At 37.5% G+C, this 21611-nt stretch overlaps 8 protein-coding genes across 8 annotated transcripts; 1 reads left to right on the top strand and 7 right to left on the bottom strand.

Moving 5' to 3' along the window:
• Positions 1-50: 50 nt before the first annotated feature.
• On the bottom strand, positions 51-1598 carry RHIMIDRAFT_228625 (cytochrome P450; the record flags this gene model as incomplete). Its single annotated transcript, XM_023607623.1, has 3 exons — positions 1084-1598; positions 452-1032; positions 51-396 (listed from the first exon to the last, which is right to left on the bottom strand). Coding segments are annotated over exons 1-3 (1377 nt in total), but the record flags the coding sequence as incomplete, so codon positions are not given.
• Positions 1599-2020: 422 nt separating this feature from the next.
• On the bottom strand, positions 2021-5538 carry RHIMIDRAFT_31875 (PARP-domain-containing protein). Its single transcript, XM_023615091.1, has 8 exons — positions 5077-5538; positions 4314-5023; positions 3749-4260; positions 3191-3693; positions 2893-3135; positions 2501-2840; positions 2310-2438; positions 2021-2259 (listed from the first exon to the last, which is right to left on the bottom strand). Exons 1-8 carry the CDS (start codon positions 5176-5178, stop codon positions 2084-2086), a joined length of 2715 nt encoding a protein of 904 aa, XP_023464297.1. The 5' UTR covers positions 5179-5538; the 3' UTR covers positions 2021-2083.
• A 5133-nt stretch (positions 5539-10671) lies between these two features.
• RHIMIDRAFT_31867 (uncharacterized protein) lies at positions 10672-12371 on the bottom strand. The gene is made up of 3 exons (XM_023615090.1): positions 11938-12371; positions 11115-11881; positions 10672-11059 (listed from the first exon to the last, which is right to left on the bottom strand). The coding sequence occupies exons 1-3, from the start codon at positions 12061-12063 to the stop codon at positions 10708-10710; spliced, it is 1245 nt and encodes a 414-aa protein (XP_023464296.1). The 5' UTR covers positions 12064-12371; the 3' UTR covers positions 10672-10707.
• A 46-nt stretch (positions 12372-12417) lies between these two features.
• On the bottom strand, positions 12418-14275 carry RHIMIDRAFT_239413 (CAF1-domain-containing protein; the record flags this gene model as incomplete). The annotated part of the gene is made up of 5 exons (XM_023609169.1): positions 12418-13104; positions 13156-13201; positions 13256-13540; positions 13607-14117; positions 14179-14275. The coding sequence occupies 5 exons, from the start codon at positions 14273-14275 to the stop codon at positions 12418-12420; spliced, it is 1626 nt and encodes a 541-aa protein (XP_023464295.1).
• A 1239-nt stretch (positions 14276-15514) lies between these two features.
• On the bottom strand, positions 15515-15829 carry RHIMIDRAFT_239412 (uncharacterized protein; the record flags this gene model as incomplete). The annotated part of the gene is made up of 1 exon (XM_023609168.1): positions 15515-15829. One exon carries the CDS (start codon positions 15827-15829, stop codon positions 15515-15517), a length of 315 nt encoding a protein of 104 aa, XP_023464294.1.
• Positions 15830-15914: 85 nt separating this feature from the next.
• On the bottom strand, positions 15915-16262 carry RHIMIDRAFT_239411 (uncharacterized protein; the record flags this gene model as incomplete). Its single annotated transcript, XM_023609167.1, has 1 exon — positions 15915-16262. The coding sequence occupies one exon, from the start codon at positions 16260-16262 to the stop codon at positions 15915-15917; it is 348 nt and encodes a 115-aa protein (XP_023464293.1).
• A 221-nt stretch (positions 16263-16483) lies between these two features.
• Positions 16484-17946, bottom strand: RHIMIDRAFT_259241 (mitochondrial carrier). The gene is made up of 5 exons (XM_023611393.1): positions 17830-17946; positions 17715-17776; positions 17549-17651; positions 17008-17499; positions 16484-16927 (listed from the first exon to the last, which is right to left on the bottom strand). Exons 1-5 carry the CDS (start codon positions 17903-17905, stop codon positions 16554-16556), a joined length of 1107 nt encoding a protein of 368 aa, XP_023464292.1. The 5' UTR covers positions 17906-17946; the 3' UTR covers positions 16484-16553.
• Positions 17947-19015: 1069 nt separating this feature from the next.
• RHIMIDRAFT_239409 (uncharacterized protein) lies at positions 19016-19723 on the top strand (the record flags this gene model as incomplete). Its single annotated transcript, XM_023609166.1, has 1 exon — positions 19016-19723. The coding sequence occupies one exon, from the start codon at positions 19016-19018 to the stop codon at positions 19721-19723; it is 708 nt and encodes a 235-aa protein (XP_023464291.1).
• Positions 19724-21611: the final 1888 nt, after the last annotated feature.

Below are 21611 nucleotides of genomic sequence, written 5' to 3'. Positions count from 1 at the left end.
CCAGCCAAAAAGGGCATGTATTCATAAGCGCCTCCGAGATGATCCCCCTTTTCCCATCGTAAAGGGTTGAATTTGTCAGCATCTTCACCCCAAATTTCCTTAGATCGGTGCGTATAAATAGGCGTTATATGGAGGACTGTGCCTTTTGGTATAGTATAGTGACCAAGAGTAACAGGTACACGATTGACACGACTTGTACGGGGAACAGTAGGAATATAACGAAGTGTTTCACGGCACACATAGTCAAGGTATGAGATAGAGTTGAGATTTTCATAGTCAAATGAGTTTGCATCTTGGAAGAGCACACGCACTTCTTCTCTTAATCTATCTTGAACGTCTTGATGTTGTGCAAGTAGCCAAAGGCACCAGCTTAATGTGTTACTTGTTGTTTCATGTCTAAGGTAATATAAGTTAATATGCGCTCTATGCAAGTGTTTTTTATATATCTTACCCAGCAGCTAAAAAGGTTAAACACTGTTCTCTTAGTCCTTCTTTTGTAAATCCTTGTCCAGTTCCTTCGTCAATCAAGTCCACCATCAATGCTAGTAAATCTTTGGGACCATCGCTTGTGCGAGATGCCTTTTCCTTCTTTGCTCTTTCGATGCCTGCTTCTACAAGAGCCTCAGCTTCTTCATGCAGCCATCTTAAGCTCCTAACCGTGTTGAATAATCGCCTCGTTGGTAAATAGTTTATAAAAGGAAAAGGAAACTGTAAGATATGTGACCAGGAAAAGCCATCATTGAATATGCTTAGATACGCTTTGCTAATCTTGTGCAGCCTTTCTGTGCCGTAATTCTCAACCGATTTGAAGTCTTGTCCAAAAGCAGTGAGGCCAATCACATCCAAAGTGGCAAGCGAAAGCCCAAGGGAGACTTCAATTTCAGTATACTCTGAGTTGTTCTCAGTCATCTTTTTGAGCCATTGATCACGGAGCTTATAAGCTGGAGTAGCCATGAGAGGAACCATAAAACGAATAGCGTGTACGGAAAATGCAGGATTCAACATCTTTCGTTGGGTGCGATGGACATCTCCCTGTAAAGTAATGATTAAGATTCATATGTCTTTTCATATTCTAGTATTTACCTCAGCGACCAACACTCCGTTACCTGCAAAGCGACGCAGAGCTTTGGAAACAAAAGGAGGCTTTTCAAAATCATATTGTTGCGTTGTCAAGATTTCCTTGAGTAATTTTTCATCAGACACAATCAAACGAGGCTCGTTCCATGCAAAATGTATAGTATATATACCGCCGTACTGTTCTTTCCAACGTATGAAAGGAGATTGATCAATATCGGTTTTCATAATATCGAAAAAGTTACCCATGAATGGTATCCATCCAACACGGGGACCTGGGATTCTATTAAGGGGATGGATATAGAGTCGGTAGATAACCGTCTTGCATAAAAAATATGTTGCAATTCCTGACAGTCCCAGCGTGGCAGCCCATTGTGTATTCGACTGTCTTGAAGGTTTCCATTTTTCAATCAAATGGATCAGGTTTTTTTGAATAATATCCAAAGTTTCGTAATTCATGTTGAAAGGGAAAAAAAGTGAAGGAAAAGAAAAGCAATTGTGCTACATATCTTTTCTTTCTCTCTTTTTATAGACAAAAATCAGTCTTTTCGCTAAATGAACAGTCTATCGGCAAGAATTATCTAAAAAAGGCAAATGATGTATAAACTGTTTTTCCGGTTAAACAGTCTTTTATTTACAGTTGAGCGCACGGCAATAATAATATATTCTCTCCGGCTGAGGCAGATCAAAAAAGAATAAAGAATTGGTGACTAAAAGAGCCTCTTATAAGATCAAGGATAAAAAAGGTATTGAAGAAATGATGTACCAAGTGTAAGATACAATAGTGAAGAGAAAGAGGAGGCAAAGATGGAGACTTTTGATGATGGAGGTAGTCCAGTTCATGAAAGAGCGTGCTGGCCATCGGAGGTATACATTATGTAATTTCCCATTTTGTTCAATTTAATCTCACGTAGCATAAGATGATTCTATTTGATCAAATATATTTATTGCATAAATATTTTATTTAAAAAGGAAAAGGAAGGTAAAGCATATAAGGAATATATAATTATTATTCTTCAATATCAGTTTCATCATCCGTCTCTTCTTCTGTATCGTCTTCAGTTTGTGCTATCTCCTCAATTTCCTGATCCTTAAGCCAGTGTTGGTACTTCTTTGCATGAGTGATTGTTGCTTGCATAGTACAGCCACGGCCATACTTGCATTGAGGCCTCTGACGAATTGCATCTAAGAGTATTATTAGCTTGATTTTTGTTTAATATATGACTTCAACTTACCAGGAATATCAATAGAACAATCGTCTGTTGTCATGTATTTTTCAAGAATCATAGCTAGTACATTTTCTGCACATTTGTGACATATTTTGCTGTCCATAGTGCAATCAAGAGGTGTATCCCATTTTTTTTCTTTTAATATGATAAATATCGATTAACTTCAGACAAATCATTTTTATCATGTAAATACTTACTGTATAGTCTGTCTTGAACAAACTCTTCAATTTCTTTATCAAAGATGTCTTGAGCGGCTAATCCCTGCTGCGAAAGACAAGCTTTGATTAGCTCTTTTTCATAACTGTTAAACTGAGAAAATGAATATTTCTTATGTTTATGGTCTTTGATAGGCTTCATTTCGTTGTCGCTGAGAGCATTAGAGCAAAAGAAGCATGATTTATCTTTGATAATAAGTAAGTAGCGAATTTTGACTCTGCTTTCGTCAAAGACCATAAATTCGTTGTTTTGAAGCTTTATAGCGTCTTCCTGTATGCCAACAAGGTCATTGGTAATACAGGGGCCGAATGGGATACGAACCTATTGAGTAATTTTAATGGGGATATTCAGAAAAAACATGTCGACAACTTACACCATGCTTATCAAAAACTGCATTTAATGGGTTAGGTATCTGCCTACCGACTCCTCGGATAGAGTCATATTGTGTTGGATCTGGTGCTGCTGAATTGTTGTATATTTGCGTTCTACCAAGTGCAACTTCACATAGAAGCATCAGTCTGTAAGAAGATGTTGATGAATTATAATGTTCTGTGCAGTAACCAAGCGACTTTCTAAAAGTGTCAGCAAAGTACACGCCGGTTCCAAGCATAGCACCCTAAAATTTGCAAATTAGTATACTCTTATAAAATGCTTGAAAGAAAACGTCATACATTTGCCTTGGCGGTCAAAGGAGCACCACGTAAGCCTTGTTTCAAGATGCCCATAAAGTTACCAATTCTAGATCCATGCCATAGTAGCATGCGGTTGAAATCTTGTTCATATGGGCGATATCTAATTTGTTCTTCTTGTCGATTGACAGCAAATAGATGGACCAACTCATGGGTTTGACACGTCGACTGCATATACGAATTAACCATATTGTATTCAGTGGCACTATACGATATCTCCTTTAACGAGCAGTTCAAAGCATGATAAGCATAATCTAATGGATTTATCTCGTTCATTCGGTGCTTAGCGGCAAGGACCACATTAACAGCAAAACCAGTATAGCTTAGATTCATCATCCTTGCAACTTGTACATCATAGCCAGAAGCGTCGTAGATTTTCGGTCGTTCTGAGTCCAATAAAGATTTGACACGAGTAGCAGGATGCCCTGCATGGGGCATAATGCGAGAATACTCCAAGCACTTTTGGGTCAATTGAAATGCATACACTACATAGAAGTGATGTTAGCTTGCATTAACTCTATATATACTTTCTATACTTACGTTTAGATTTCTTTACCATAGCAGGGTCGGTGTACTGACTTTTAGCTTCATGGTATTTCTTGTTTATTTCTTTAGCATCCTTTAAGATTTGGAAAGCTTTATCGATTTGTTTCTGTGATATTTGACCAAGTGGCATATCGATTTGCGTTTCAGAATATACTCGGGAAAGGTATTCATAGTTACAGATAAGCTTCATCATGCTCAAAACACCAGCGGGTAGACCAGACGATACGGCAGATGACATAAAGTTGAAATCAGTAAGGAGAGTATCTTTGGGGTACTGCGGCTCTGTCAGTATTTCGTATTTTCCGGGCTTTGGTTCAAAGGATGAGCGATCTTCCCAGATATTTGAGGTTTTGGATTTAAAGATAGACTTGAATTCACAAGCTGCTTCTTCCTCTGTCAAGAATGGAGTTCTTTGGTATTGACCTTCTTGACCAGGTTCACCCCAACGAGTCCAAAGGATGTAAAGGTCTAGTATTCTGTTGTAGATTATGCTCAGCTTGTAAAAGCTATCATGATTTTGTTAGCTGACAAATACAACAATATACATGTGTTTACTTACGTGCAAGCAGCGTGGCCCCAATGGCCCAGTTCTACTTTCAAAAGCATAACATCATAGTATTCGCCGTTTTCATCGCAAATGACATGACCAACATCTTGTAGATTTGAATATTGATCAACCTCTGGAGTTTTTCTTTTGGATTTACCGTGCTTCTTTTTCTTGGCATCTTTTTGTTTTTGAAGAAGCTCTCTTTCTTTTTGAGCATCATCTTCTATTTGATCCACTGATACAATTTCAGTTTCCATAGGGTCTTCAGCGCTATCATTTTCTTCTTCAGTTTCAGTAAAGTTGGCGCAAGTAGGTTCCAACTTTAATAGAGATTCACGTAGAGTCTGGTTTGTTCGTAGGAATCCAAGCTTAACTGGAGAATATCCTTGGTTATCGGTCATCCAAAGTGCTTTACGGAATACATCATCACCCATAGCTTTCTTTAGGCATTCCAACATGTCGGCATTTTCAGATGAGAAACCACTTGGGCCTCCAAGTACATAAGATAGCACGTTGCGGCCATCAGCGTCCTTCCATAACCAATTAATGGAAATCTTTGAATGCTCACAGATTAGCATAACCATCTTCACATCATTTTGTAATATCGCATGTAAAATGGAAGGAATCTTTTGTTTGTGCAAATTTAGCAAGAAGGCATAATCATGGTCAGTATTGTTTTGCGAGCTCTCTACGTTTGGATCAGCCATCAGTTGCAAAAGTTTCTATACAAGTTGTTTTAGCAATTCATAGTTCCTATTTCTACTTTTTTTACTACCTCAACTATAACATAATTATGTTTACGGATAGCAGCTTCCAAAGGCGTCATTCCTGTTGGCTTATCAACATAAGAAACAAGAGGAGTGGAATTTTTAATCATTGTTTCAAATATGGGTTCCTTGCATGTTGGCTTAGAGTATTTTTTGCATTGGTCGTTAAAATCTACTGATACACCAAGTTGTGAAAACAAGAATTGATAGAATATGCTCTGTCCACTAATTGGATCTGGTAGGTTTAAATCAACATTACGATCAAGAAGTATCTATATATATAGGATTTAATTACTCTTATCTTTACCATCAAGCACTACAGCTTACCTTTTGATTTTCATCATTGTTTAAGCCAACATTGTACATAAAGAGAGACCTTCCATACTCGGGATACTCGTCAGGGCCATAGACATTAGGATTTGCACCAGCTTCTAATAGGATCTACAAAAAAGGATTAATTAAGCATCAAAGAAAAGATAAAACTGTGACAGACCTTGAAGATCTTTCCATCGCTTTTACAAGATGCAATGAAAACAGGACGGACCAACACTTTGACCTTCTTTCCATGCGCATCTCTTTCAATTGCTGATGGTCTGTCTAGGTCGGCATTTGCTTGAACAAGCATCTGTAATATATCTGCATTATCATTTTGACAAGCTACCATAACTGCATTAGAGCGACCGTAAAGACTATCTTCATCCGTAGGGGCACCATGATCCAAGAGAAGACGAACGATGTCAGTTTGATTAGTAGCAACCGCTTTCAGTAACATGGATTCATTCTTTTGTACATTATGAGTCTCGATTCTTGCGCCTGCATCGATTAAAGCCTGAGGTTTTGATTGTATGTTGGTTAGATTATTTTCTACGCTATGTGAGTAGTAACCTACTTTAACTATTTTGTAGCTTCCTGATTCTACAGCGTAATAAAGTTCAGACTTGCCGTCCTCATCGAGAATATTGAGTGGTCTATTCTCCATTTGCAAAAGATGATTAAACAGAGAAACCTGTCCATATTTTGCAGCATAGTGTAACGGCGTGCGTTGGTGTACATCCGGGAACAATCCCAGATTTAAACGATCAATTATTGAAATGATTTCTCTCAAGTATTCTTCCCAAATTTCGCTATGAATTTTTATAAAATCAGTTCAAAGCTATTCGAGAGATGACATTTCATATCAAATTACCTATCAAATGGACTAAAACTAGATATAACATGCCATAGATTCTGATTTTCACTCTCGAGAACTTCCATAAGGGCTTCTCTTGATGCAGACTGTAAAAATATCTCGACCATATGAAATTTACCTAAACTGTTCTTTAGTACATGGTTACTTCTAAATATAATATACATTACCATTTACAAGGGCATCTTTTATAAATTCTAGATAGTGAATTAAATATTAGTAACCAAAGATATCGAAAAGATTGTACGTGGCTTACCAATCAAAGTAAAACCCCTTTCCATGATTAAATAAGCCATATTCATTAATGATTTAGACAAGCTATAGCCAAATGTAGTCGTAGTCTGGCCATCCTTTAGGACAATATTACTTTTAGCAGAAGCCCCGGATGAGCATAGCATAACAGCATAATCGACATGATTATTTCTTAATGCTAATTGAAGAGCAGCATTCTATATAAAAAAAATGCATATTAATTCACCGTTGTTAATGCTTTATAAATGAGTATACCTTATCATCGTCAACAGCGTTAATATCAACGTTTTTGCTAAGAAGTAAAGTAGTGCAGCTAAAAGCTCCTACACAAGCTGCATAGTGAAGGGGTGTTCTTCCAAATACGTCTCGAATGTTGCAATCAACGTCTTCATGGCTAGAAAAGTATTTCACTATTTCAATAGGATCAAATTGCGCACTTGAGTCAAGGCCTTCAAATTGGCAACTCTTATATTCCGCTAGGCTCTCTTTTTCCTCCTCAACAAAGTAATAATCTTGAGGGTTCTTTTCTCGCTTCTCTTTTTCTTTTTCAGCAGCTTCCAGTTCTAGCTGTTTCTCCTTGGCAGCCTTTAGCCAACAGTCAGCATATGATTCAGGATCAAGTAAATATTCTTCAGAAAACTTGAGTAGTGATTTCTTCCTTTGCTCTTCATATTTCATAACTTCACACAATTGCTTGAACTTTTTCCATGTAATAGTAGTATGACGGTTCAAAGGAATAAAATTGAGCTGGACAAAAGCATAATGAAGTGGAGTGCGTCCTGAGCAAGAATAGATTGAATCAGAGGCTGACATTAGCATTTCTTTGTAAAACTTACCAAATTTATCAGTGGCGTTCAGGCTAGCACCAGCCTGAATTAAGAGCTTTTCAATACGGAAAGAGCGGTTCGTTTGACTCTTTGTATTCTCTACGGCATAATGAAGCGGCGTTCGATTAAAATTGTTGATAGCATTACAGTTTGCTCCATAGCTGAGCAGTAGCTTGACAATCTGATGCTTCCCTGTTTCCACGGCAGCATGCAAGGCAGTATCACCGTTTTCGCTTACAAAGCTTACATTTGCTCCTGCTTCAAGCAATGCTTGAACGATCTCGACTTTCTTGCTTTTCACAGCCGTAATTAAAGGAGATATACCATTGCTACAAGAGTTGGGGTTGGCGCCCAGTGCCAATAGTGACTGAACAACATCAAAGTTTCCATTGCTAGCAGCAAAGGTCAGTGGAGAGTCACCAGATACCTCGTGCGTATCCAAGGGAATCAGGGATTTATCAGAAACGTTGAATAGATAGGAAATATATGTATCCACTACTCCTTCGAGGTTTAGAGAGCAAGCCACAGACAGTGCGGTAGCAAAGCCTAGTTTTTTTTTAAAAAAAAAAGGTTAATGCAACATTAAAAAAAAAGTATTGTTAAATGGCTTACGTATATTTTTTATCTGATGTTGAATGCTAACTTGCGTGCACTGTAATAGCGCTTTAAACAACTCCATATCACAGGTCTTGATAACTCTCATAAGGACCGTATCACCATCCTCATATTGAGCATTAGGATCAGCTTTTGCAAGTAATAGAAGCTTTACAACAGCAATATTAGGTTCTTTCTTCTTATTTATATCCTTGGAGACAAGGTCCACAGCAGTCATCAAAGCAGAGAAGCCGGATTCGTCACATACATTTATATCAGCATCGTTTGAAGGCACCACTTTTAGCATCTCGGTAAGGTTATTAACGTCCATATTCATAGTAGCCTTCATAATTGATGAACAGCCAGTTGCGTCAGTGATGTATGGGCTAGCGCCATAAAGAAGCAAGGCTTTGACCGTTTCGTTGAGCATGGCAGTAAAATCTGGTTTGTCGAGAGTAAACTGCTTTTCTAGCCTTTCTAGTGCATGTAAACTTCGATTCGGGGCTTCCTGGAACTTGTCTTGTTTTTGGTGATAAGCACCCAAAAGTGCAGTATCGCCAAGCACACCCTCAACATTCACCTGAAGGTTTGGATTACTACCATATTTTAGAAGAAATACAATAAGGTCAACACATTGGGTGTAGGCGGCTAAATGATAACTCGTCAATATAGCTATTCTTGTTGAATAGAAACGATAATCACTTACCAAAGTGTAGCGCGACGTGGCCTGTATTTCTAGGATAGTCTGATATTTTTGCCTTTGGATTTTTTTTCTTATAGTTCTTTGGTAAAGTAATAGCAAGATTCATGTCGCATCCAAATTTAGTAATCACAAATTCTATGTACTTAATCTATCAGCAAACTATTTAGAGAATTCAATATTTGAATACTAAAATTGTTTTACCCATTGCTCAAAACAAAACTTTAAGTTGACATGATGGTGGCTATCTGTTTCTTCCCATGCTTTGCCATAACGGTAAGTGTTTTTATGCTGGACAAAGGCCTTTATCATGTCTTTTTCCCGAGTAATAGCCTTTTTTTGCATTCTAATTGCATTATATACACCATAGGCGATGGGAGGATATCCTTCATTGTTGACAGTATTTATCTAATTTTGCAAACTAATTAAGTCGATTTATCAACACTATAATCTTCTTACCATCAATTGAGCCTCCTTCACATGAAGTGAGTCTGCTTCAATAGCACGCTGGATAGAGTCAGCAATCTTTATGAGTCTGTTCTTTTGCACTGTATCAATCGTACGATGGGGCTGCAAATAATCAATATATGCAATAAACCTAGGAAAGTAGTGAAAGAAGCTATTTCCATCCTGATCTACATCCTTCCAATAACTAGCACCAGATTCAATCAAGAACGCAATCATGTAGTGATTATTGGATCTCATGGCAGAAGCTAATGGTGTCTCTCCATCTTCGTTTTTTATATGAATATCAGCATTGTGCTCCAAAAGCAGTTTAGCAAGCTGTAGATGATATCTGATTCGATCTTCATCATCAGTTTCAAGTCGAATGTGCATATTCCAACCTGGGGGGAGCTTGACACTTTTGTTTCTATTACGATAAAAGGACTTAAACTGTTTTGGCAGGCATTTTTTATAAGTCGTGTCTTTTGCAAGAACGTGAAAGCATGTATCACCTATTTTTGAAACAGATGTTATTTATATCACATATCTTCCAAATATTATAAAGCACTACCGTTGATATCTTTACTGTTCACGTCAGCATTCATAGACAAGAGCAATTTGAACTTTTTGAGGCTTAACTCTTGGTCTTGATCGTGCAGAATGGGCTCGGCAATAGTGGATTGAAGCATGGTACGCCCCTGTTCATTCTTGAAGTTCACGCTGATGAGACCTCCAGGCAAGTTCAGCAAATACTTTACAACCGCAACGTGGCCTTTTGTGTTGGCGATTGAGCATGGCGTAGTTCGCCATACGTTGCTTAGTCCTGGATTAGCATGACCATAGTGAATCAGTAAATGTAGGATATCGAGGTGTCCAAAAGCAGCAGCATAGTGAGCCGGGCTGTTTCTTGAGTTATCCAATGCATCAGCATCTAAGCCTTGAGACAAAAGGTACTTGACAACTTCAAAGCGGCCAAATTCACAAGCTAAATGCAACGCGTTCTTTGAGAACTTGTCTGTTTTCTCTATATCAGCATTTCCTTCCTCTATCAGCGCGCGGACACACTCAACATGACCATATCTTGCAGCAAGCATCAAGGGTGTTTGCTTTTCTATATTATCAACAGCATCAACTGGACAGCCGTGACGAATTAAGACTTTGCAAGTTTCTACATAACCAGAGATAGCAGCGAAATGAAGTGCATTTCTTCTGTTTCTGACAAAAGTTTGAAAGATGACAGAAGCATCAGTACTAAGTTTTTCCTTAAAGTGCTTGATGATCAATTCGACATTGTGAGCCCTGTCAAATCGAACAGCTTGTATAAATGGAGTAGATTGGTACTTGTCTGTTTGCATAATGTTAACACCTTGAGAAAGGAGATATTCCAAACATGCACTAGTCTCACTTGCAGCAGCAAAGAATATGACAGTTCGTCCATGGCTGTCAAAATACAATCTTTCGCTAGCATCGAGCGCTTCATAAAGCTCCTTCAAATAAGTGGCAGAAGGATTGATAGCAGCACAGTGGAGTGGTGTGAGATTATTTGCATCAAAGGCTGCTTTTAATATTTGCGTTTTGCGATAATTTGAAAGTGGTTCTCCGTTGATAAACTAAAAGTACAGGTTGTTTAGAAGAGTCACTGGATGAAACATTGTGTATTTACCTTTAGAGTTTCAATATGAACCGTATTGAAAGGAGTCTTTCCATGAAAATCCGAGTCCATCAGCGCAGATGCTAGCTGTCTATTGCCTGACTCCACTGCATAGTAAACTTCAGCGGGGCCAGTTTCAGTATGAGCCTTGAGGTTTTGAATAGCGTTAGGCTGACTCAAAATTGGACTCGAAAGATAAGGCATAAAGACATGCAACTTGGAACGATAAGATTTTATGTCCAACTTAGAGTGAATTGACAAGAGCTCGGTGGAAGTATTGTATCCATGGTAGAATGCAGTATCACCTTGTCTATTTCCTCTTGATACCTCGACTTGTCTATACAGATTATAAATAAAAGCAGTCAAGCATAGGACTATATGTTTTCATTCACCTGTAAGACATTCTTCCGTACGCACCCTTTCCGTAGTTGTTTCCGGTACTAAGAGAATGACGTGTATACTTTGTAGGAACTGTGGGCCGCGTAGCAGAATTTAACTTGGGATCTTCCTGTTTCTGCTTGATCAAGCGAGTAAACTTTTCTTTTCCGGTGGCAATAGAGTATTTAAATATATCCATATAATTCGGCATATCCGTATTCGGTTTGGGAATATGCTCCGTATCATCAAAAGCAACTTCAAAAGCATTGAGATCGTCACGTTCAAGATATTCTTTAAAACAGCGAGAAGCACAAGCCAAACAACAATCTTTACGATGAATAGAATGCACATCTTCCATGATTTCATCAACATTCATTGATTCCCTTTGAGCCTTTCTGGATGCCCTTTCGAGTGCCTGAGCTTCAGAACGTAAAGCGGCTTTTGACATGCGACCGCCACCAGACTTGCCTTTTTTAGCGCTAGTCCTACCATCTGTTGATGACTTTCTGCGTTTAGCGCCACTTTTTTTGTTGCCAACAGGGTCCTCATCATCACTATCATCAATTGCTTGCACATATTCTGGTCGCTTCAAAGCCATGACTGCGCGGACTTTGGAAATACGAGATGAGCCAACCCTCTGGCTTTCTCGGATACTATAGCCTGATTCCTGAAGAACTCTTTCCTGATATGCAGATAAGATATCCAAAGACTCGATCGATTCCTCCGTTTCCCATCTAGCATCAGTGCTTCCTTCGCGTTGAACCAAATAATGTCTTTCACCCTAAACAGCAATTTATCAGACACACAAGGCCTCAATAGGCTGACCATATCACTTACAGACTGTATCTTGAAATCAGAAATATCCATTATACGTCCACCTACTTCTCTTTCGGCAGCAACACGAACAGACGATTTTCTGCCACCAGCACGAGTAGATCTTTTTTTGGCCGAGTATTTGCTCATTGTACGAGTCTATTAAAAATATAAATCAGATACGCTGATTTTGGAGAATATTGTTAAAGTTACTTGATCCTTTGTTGATGAGGTCTTTTTTGAAGTGCTGCGACGGTTTTTTGAAAGAATTCGTGACATTATTCTTTTTTTTTAAAAAATGGTATTTTAAAAAAGCTAAAAAAAATGAAAGAAAGCACTCTGCGTTTATATACTTTTTAAAAATAAACCTTGATTAATTTGTACAACATGCATCAAAAGGAGGCTGTGGACAATGGTTGTCATAGCAACTGAGTTTAAAGACTGTTACCATAGCAACCGAGCCAAAACCATCACAAAACCCTTGAAGGTACGATGTGTGCAGCTTTATTTACTAGGTGGTGTATTCATATTTTCATAATATTGAGCAATTGGAGTAATGATAAATTCGTCTTTGTATTGTTCTAGGTCAAAGCGCTGTGGCATTTGTTCAAAAACAAGGAAACAGGCACTACTGTCATACCGCTCCAATACATGTTTACCAGCCTTACTAAACACTTCTTTTGCCTTGTCCATGTCTAAATGACCGCTTACAGATTGAACATGGAATGCAGTCGTTTGATTAGTCACTATTTCGTCATTGACAAAGTCAAAGCAATCGAATGCAGATCTGACTAGAACGCTTTTATTAAGGCTGTTCTTTAACGCTGGATGGACAGTATGGGCATCGAGGAACAAGTTGACCCGTGTGGACCCGTAGTTGTAGATCTCTTCATCTTCGCCGTCTTCATACCAGTTATCCTGTTCATCATCTGCTAATCTGTCTATTTTTGTATGCCTTTCTATCTGTGGTTCTTCAGCTACCTTGTCGAGTGGATACCGCAATTGCTCTAGGTAAGATGCAAGCTTAAGGAAGGCTGAACCGGTCATGAAAGCGTCATAGCCAGCTTCATGAGCCTTTTCGGCCAGGTAGCGAGGAAATAGAGGATGTATATCAATACGAGGGTTGGTGAAGGCTTCTCTACTGGTTTCAAACCGCAGCTGTTCCAACGCGGTTGTAGTACCAAATATTTTCTATAAAAAGACAGTTCATGACATTGGCGTACATAAAAATGAGCAGCTTACAAATAATTCAGGTTCAACTGCGCACATGTATTTGGTATCAATCATACTATGGTTGCACTCTATAAGTTGACTAATTTCTGTTGTCGCTCTTTATACTTACTTTGGAAACATTTTGTGAGCCAACGTTTTGAATTCTTCAAGCTTCTCAGGCAAAGGTTGAACAAACTGCCCTATCATGTGCGACACGTCCAATAGCATGTTGTGGCCTACAATCATCTTTCCCGACTCTGAAATCATATCAATAACTTTTCTGAATCCTACAGCAAACGTGCAATCTTTTTCAATCTTTTCCAGTCTTTCTTTCATACGTGTCTCTTGTTGTTCCTTGGTAAGTTTGGTGACGCGAATAAATCCTTGCATGCCTATGGCAGTTAAGCCTTCATACCTATTTGACAACAGTTTTTAATAATTGTGTATTTCCCATTTTATAGTCTATAAAGGGATTATTTACTTATTTCTGACCTCTTGATAAACAAGTCTTCGCTGGTACGCGTTTCTTGCTACGATATTGACTCCTTCCTCCCTTTGACTGTCTTCTAACCATTCATCTATCAATTTTCGGACATTCTGCATAAATGGAACCTCTTTATCATCAAGAGGAATATCAGGTATATCATCTTTCATCCTTCTAGCTGCTTCCTTTCGATGCAATTCTTCTTCTTTTCGAGTAAGGTAAGGAATACCCTGATAGACCCACTTGTTAAAGTCAAAGGACTGCTTGACTAAGAAGTCAAATGCCTGTGCTTGCGTCATAAAGAGTCGATTAGTGTGAACGGTACCTGTGGCACTTGTAGGGAATATATAAAAGTTGAAGGGTTTAGCAATGTAGCGACCAGCTGAGTCCCAGGTAAAGGTACAGAGGCCAAACTGAATAATGAGAAACCGTTCAGTCGCTTCTTTATATTCCTCGTACCGTTCTTGAAGAGAATAAAGCCTTTTGGTGGCTAAAGGACGATGAAGGCCTATATATATATATCGTTTATGTAAGCTTGGAAAATAGTAAACAAACAATAGAATATGCACCAGACAATTCTGTATCTATTGCAATTACATCGCACTCTTTGATGGCTTTTTCAATTTCTGGTAATTTGTCGAGAAACTGATGGCGTAAAATCTCCATTTTTTTTATGTATAAAAAAAAAGGTAAAAAGCAATGGAATAAAAGGCGCGAGAAGAGCGCGTCAGTAAATTCATGCCCCGTTTTTTTTTTTTTATTCCACAAAGCGGAGTACAATGCGGCTGGTAAATTTTGTGATCGAAAAATAAATGTCACAAACCTACTAAATCAAATTAACGGCTAGTTAACTGACCATCGTCTCTTTAAAAAGATAATACCTGTATGAAATGACCAAGCGATTGTAACCAAAACTTGACTACGATCTGGCGATAAGCTTGGTGGAGGATCATTCTGCTTTTGTGCGAGTAAACAATTCAGGGCATGATCCCTTTTCTCTTAAGCTGGTTAGAATTTTCTTGAAATTCAGTACGGCTGCAAGATCACGATTTCACAATCTTGGTTTTAATTGTTCTAAACAGCCAGAGTTTGTATAGTGAGAACGGTAAATTTTGTCACTTTGAGAAAATTAAACATCCGTAATCAAAAAATAAATGTCACTTTCTAAAAAATTAATGGCATTAATCCATAAATGATTGTCCCTTTATGCCTAGAAGTTTTGTCCTTTTGAAATAAAAGAAATGCCTCAATAAGTTAAATCGAATTGACCTAAAAGTGGTATGTATCTTTTGACTTCAAAATGATTAGAATGGAGTTTTATTATAACAGTGAATGATTTGTCGTTTAGAATGACTGGCAAAGTTGTATAGAATTTCAGCAGGTATGGCATTACATGTCTCAGCAATTCTATCAGACAATTTTTCTTCAGTCAATCGTACAGTTGCCGAAATGGAGACGAAAGATGTGGTACGTCCCACCCCTTGGTTTCGCAGATTCTTTAGCCAGCGAAAGTAACCCGCCCACAAGTCAAGAAAAAATAGAACAATACGTTTAGAAAGCTATAAAGAGATATAGAATATAGAAAACTTCGTATTTTATTGTTATTAATTTAAAACTACGAATAAAAAAGCGCGGCTTAGAGAGTTTAGTACCACATCTGAAGTCGAAATGGAGGCAACTAAGGTTGAATTAGGAACGCATTCAATTGTTGTAATCCATAACAGAGTACAGTTGGCCTAGTCTTTCTCTTGTAGGGTCTTGGATTGCGTACTGTTTTAAATTTCTCCAACCTACCCTCACATAAAGGACAGAAAGACGACGTTCTGAATTCATCAATTAAGAAAACTTCGAAACCGTTTTTTTTTTTTGGAGCATTTGGATCAGGCCCTTGTTTCTTGTTGGCTCTTAATATTTTGTGTTAGGAGCAGGCCAATTAACAAGAACAAGAACAGCATCAGAATCAAATTTTTGTTTGAGCTTTTTCACCAACAAAAGGTCATCTTGATCATAATATAGTTTGAAGGAGAGTTTCATTTTGCGGAACGACAAGACTTGTAGCTTTTCCAATATTTGGCCTGCCTGCTGCTTTAAACTGTCTTGATCACTGCTTTCTTTGGACATTTTTGCTACAGTCTCAAGTAACTTGGCCTTGTCATTATTATCTAAACGTTCTGATATGTGTCTCTGCTTAACCATCAGCTTCAAATAAGTAGCGTGCATAACGATACTAGTAGATTCGTCGGACTAAGGGAAATATCCACTGGTTCTTGTAACGAACAAATCAGCCTTGTTTTTCAAATGGAAGTCAAAGCAATGGTTGAAAAATAAGCATGCCTTGTTTGCAGTATTTCATTTCCATAATATGAGCAAAGTAATTTTTCAACCGAAGCTCTTGTCTTGATATACATTCGTATTCTTCTATTTTGACATAAGATGACTTGGTCTTTGCGAGCTTTGCTTCTGATGACTTGACAGAAGCAAGCTTGGTTTTCTTTTGCAGAATTCTATAACGCCTTGAAACCTTTGTTCTTGTCAACTTTATGTAAACCATGACTTGCTTATTTTGTACGGTGCTCGTCTCCTTCATACAGTAGAGTTGATCTCGTCTTCCAAGATCCATCAAGATACACTTACTCTTGGTTGTTGTAATCATTCTTTATTTTTCGAATTGTACAACGTAAAAATATAATGCAGTAATACTATAAAAAACTTTTTTTTGATCCTTTATCTTCTTGAGTGAGAAGCAGAGAGACAAACCAAAAAGAAAACAGGGATAGGAAGGCGGAGACAACCAAGAACACTTAACTCTCGTGTAATCATGATGACATTTCATAAATTCGTATACTACATCAAAAAATCGCTATCTACTTTTCGATAACGCACAAAATTTACCAGCCGTATAAGGGTATCTCTATTTATGATCATTCATGATAAAAAAAGGACTCTAATGATTTGATAAATGACGTACAAGCACCAGTGTTTGTTCATAAACCAAAAAGTTTAAAGAATGAATAGGAAAAGCGCGTATTAAGGTAACCGAGATGCCTCTGTAGAATCCAGCAATTCCATTTCGTTGATAAATCTCTTGAACACACTGCTTTGTGCTTTTGTACTTTGGGAATGGGTGCAATATCTCTTTTTGGATTAAACTCTTCACAAGATCTAGTGGGAATACCACAATCCAGCACATTATGCCGCAAATACCCCCAGCAAGAAACTGCGTACCTGGTCCTGCTGTTGTGTTTTGTAGGTGACTTAGAAGATACTTTGTTGTCTCATAGCCCCCAAAATAGACACCTGTTCCGATAGCATCTCTTGCTGTAATTGTAACAACAACAGTCCGATTAGAATTCCTTCTTAAACTTTCCTTTAGCATTCTGCTTTTTTCTTTACATTACCCAGGTGAAGACTAAAGCCGCTGTATAAACCTAGAAGCCCTCTCTTTTTTAAGATTTCTTTTGCAGAATGCCAGCTTGATGTCGAGGTGTACATGGTGCGCTTATGTGTTATGCAAGGTGAGGTATTTCTTGGTTGTGGAGGACTAGACGTCGGTGTGACAGGAAGTCCCGCGCCTACAGTCCGATTGATAGTGGGTTTAAGGTCATTATTCACAGGACGCACCATGGCTAGATCACCTGTAGAAATACTACTGGCCTGCAGCAAGTATTCTAACTGTTTCTGTATCTTGACAAGTTCAAAAGGGCAGCTTAAGGAAGCAATAAACGCACCACTGACTGAACCTGCCGTTGTTGATACATTCATGGTTGACAGTAGTGTATTTTGATCAAATACTGCTGGACTGTACTGTTTACAAAATGCTTTGGATTGTTCGTAAACTGAAAATGATATAGACTTGATGATACTGACTGTAATCAAGGGTGGTATGATGCCTTTATATATAGTCAATACACGTGAAATCATCCATTCATGCTTACTTGCCTCTAAAAAACCCTTGTATGCCCTCTTCCTTATAGGTCTGTTTGATACATGCCTTGATAGAATCATAGTGTTGAGTTTGAAGCCTTGTTTTTATAGAATCAAACTATAATATGCAGATAAGCTGATGATTGTACGTGTATATATATATATATATCTATTACTTTACAGGATAACCTGATATCACGCCAACAACAGCTGCTGCAGAAGCGGCAATGACTGTTCTATTGGCTATTGATATGTAATATTAGATATTAAAAAAAGGGAATAGTTGCATATTTTACCCCACAGAATTTCCTGATATAAGAACTGAAAGGGTAAAGGGTGAATCTTTCTTTCTAATTCCTCTGGTTTTGGCATGTCGTAAAAACAAAAAGAAGGGAAAAAAGTGGACCTTCACGTAATTGGTCTTTACTTATCTGAGATATTCCTGCCAATCAAAACAAGAGCACAGGTTTACTTTTTTGAACAACTTCATTACCAACATTGAAAATAAAACACTACTGCTTCTCTTCCTCTTGTTTAAACAATAAAGAAATAAAGAAACTATTGATTTATTTTAAAAAGAGATATGAATTGAGCCATCTTCTTTATTCATTGAAATTTGGTGTCTTTCTGTTGTCAATCGTTGTTGCTCCGCTGTTTTGATCTGGTTGTATTTTACAATTCTCCTTTCTTTGATATTTGACTGAAGATGCCCCTATCCATTCAATATTTGATTGAAAGATTCCTTCGCTGCTCGATATTATATTGAATCGCCTCATCGTACCAACCTCTTGATTCTCTGTTGCCTCTCCCTCTTCCCCACTTTCTTTTCCATACCCTCCATCCTCTATTCTCTGCCCTCTACAATCTATTTCCTCATACTCTTTCTCTTTCTTTCTTTCTTCGCTGTTCCCAAACGCACACTATATACTTGCCTATTCTGCTATCTTTATTCATCAACATTTTAATCCAAGATCGATACATAATATATGAATTAAACCGCTTGTTATTTATAGCTTTGAAAAAGATTTCAAGTTTCACGTTAGATTAAGATATTAACTGGCTGTTGTGCAGTTTAAACTGCTTACGACGACAAAGCAAAACATGCTTACATACACTGTATGCCGTCAACTTTTTTTTTTAAAAAACAAGCTTTGAGAATCCATTTATGCAATCTTATTTTATGCGCTCGATTTTGCGCTTATTTTAATAATAACTTTATGCTAAATCACCATCTGGGCTAATCTTGAGCTTGACTGATGTTTAACTGTTTTTAGGGCATACATCATCATCCGAGTCTTGACTGAGTTTGTTCATTAAAGATGTTATACCAAGATCAAAGCTTAATATGAGCCCCATCTCAATAACAACTTTCCTATGGAAACGGTCTTCATCCTTGTCTTTTTCATTTTGTGGCATGTGATTTGTCAGCGTATAAAATTTCTTTCTTTTTTTTTTTCAGGGTATTATTTTATGTTTAAACATATGTTTGACATTCCAAATCAGTTTATCGTTTCCTCACGACTATCAACACTTGACTCACAGGACATACTCGCTATTCTTCAGACAGCGCAATCCAAATGGGATGAACGCATTTTACTTCAACGAATGAGAAAACACCCAAAGACACCGCTAATATGTATTGGCATATCCAACCCACAAGAACTTGAACGTGTGATTGGCCATGATATACCTGTAATTCATATACAACCTGATTGTAAAGCGCTTCAACGTGTACGGGAACGTCATGATCGGTATCAAAGCTGTATAAACCAACTGCTATGGATTGGCACAAGTTCATTATGGGGATTATTAGGTTATAGTATCCAGATCATAGTAGGTCCTTCGTCAGACACGGTAGCTACTGCAATACAATTAAATCCAACTGTCTACTCGGCTGGATATCAACTCTATGGCTTTGGACAAACCATATGGAACAAATTAGCAGTAAAGAAATTCATGCAAAGGGTACCTCCCAAGTGGTTAGGTATCCTTTGTGGCAGCAGTGTCTGTTTGAGTCTATGGACAATGTATCTTATGCGTCGAATAAAGCAGCATTACAAATTCATTAAAGATCATGAGCATGTGCTTCTGATGAGGAAAGACGTGATGAGTGCAAGAGGTCATTGTTGGATGCAGCTGTTCTTGCCAGTGTGTGCATTCATTGGCTACTCATTTGGACAACTCCAATAAACTTAAAACCCCGTGTAACATAGGCGGGAAACACTCCAGAGCAAGCAACTTGGTTTGTGTATGTAACATGTGGTTTAGATAGAATAATTGATGTAATGAAAGTGTACAGAAAGCAAATCTTCTGACGACAAGCAGAGATACTTCAAAAACAAATTATGAAGATATGAGCTTGAGAAGCAGCAGAGTCAACGTTATCTACATAAATATTGAAGCATCTCGCAATGTGTGTGATCTTTAGTAACAGAATATTCAAGCTTTGATAGTATTGATGATTGTCTTATTGTGAACAGCATAGTTTTATTCATGCAAAAGGCTGCTATCAAATCTCAAAGGTGTGATCTCGAACCAGTTCTTTTGATTTAGTAAAACAGGAAAATAGCTCATGTCCCACGTGGTATCTATAAAAAAGGCATCTGATGCATCGTTACAGTGCATATGATCGATTAGTCTATTTCTAAAGTAACGGCTAGCTTTTTTTTTTCTTGCTAGTTTACCTAATCATTCCTGACTCTTTTGCTCAAGTAACAGACTATAAAGAGAATAGTACCTTCAGCTACTGTATAATTACCATTGAAGAAGGCTATTTCTGATTTACATATCGACTTGTTCTTTTGGTTTCTGCAATATTTGTGTATCGAGCCTTTGGGTAAAGATTACTGCTAATTCTATAGTACAGTGATTTTTACTATACAAAAAGTCCAAATGTTAAACTACCGAGAGTTCTTCTTTGATTTTGTGAGCAAAAGCTAAAAAAACATAGTGTAACTTGGATCATCTTTATTTAACATTGGTCTAATGTTAAAAAGCAAGCAATTGCTATTCTTGGATCGTCTACATAAGTTTTAAAGGAGATTTATTCTTTTTTGGGCAAATAAAAAGCAGAGCTGACTGGTTGAGTCTTGTCCAGTGCATGACTAGATAAAAAGAAAGCCCAATGTAGTGCAACGATAAAAGTCAAGCTGTGACAATAGAAGATAAGCATACTGTGATGATTATTTGTTGAGTATTCAAGGCACTGACTCAAGAGCCAAGCACCAATCGAAATGCGAATATGAGTGATGAATCCAATTTTCACACACTTTAGCAGTCTGCATATCTTGCTGATTCAACAACTCGACTAACTACCCTTTTTCAGTTAGACCTTCTCTTTTAATACCACCTTTAATCTTGGACGGAATAATAGCTTTTTAACCGTGATCAGCAATTAATTGTTGAAACAACAGAATTTTAATGAATGTTGGCGTTGTCTATTTATTCATTCTCAGCTAATAGACGACATCAGATATGTGTAGTTACTCCTTATTTGCGCCGTACCCGTTCTTTTTTCGATTTAAAAGTAAATGTAGACAACTGATAGAGAGTTCTTTCATAAAAAAAAAGTGAACAGGACTGGGATTCCTTTAACTATTACATTCATATGAAGATTTAAACAAGGTCAAAAAATTCATTCATATTATAATGGACTACAGAAATGACCTTGACTGGATCATAAACTCCAAATTTTCAGTAGAAGTGACTCAATATACTTCATTTAAAAAGTAAAGATATCGTACGCATATTAATATATATATGCTTATGTTTAAAAATTGTAGCGAATCCTTAAGTTAAAGCCGAGAAAAAAAGCAGAACTGAATCCATGGCTGGTGAAACATCATTGATATCAATGTCAAACCAATTAGATTCTGAGAGCCTGTATAGAGATGATGCAGGTCTGTATATTTAAAATTGTCTGAAAATTAATGTTCTTTTGTATCTGAATTTCCTTTTTTATCTTGCCTAAAAAAAGGCAAGCAAATGTTTAAAAATTAATTTTGATTCGTCCAAAAAAAAACTAACATTGTCTGAATTTAAAGTGCGAATACTGTACTGCGCGGGGAGATGTATGCAT

Source organism: Rhizopus microsporus, assembly GCF_002708625.1.
Source record: "Rhizopus microsporus ATCC 52813 unplaced genomic scaffold scaffold_13, whole genome shotgun sequence".
Taxonomy (NCBI): Eukaryota; Fungi; Mucoromycota; class Mucoromycetes; order Mucorales; family Rhizopodaceae; genus Rhizopus; species Rhizopus microsporus.
This window is presented reverse-complemented; position numbering and strand designations above follow the sequence as displayed.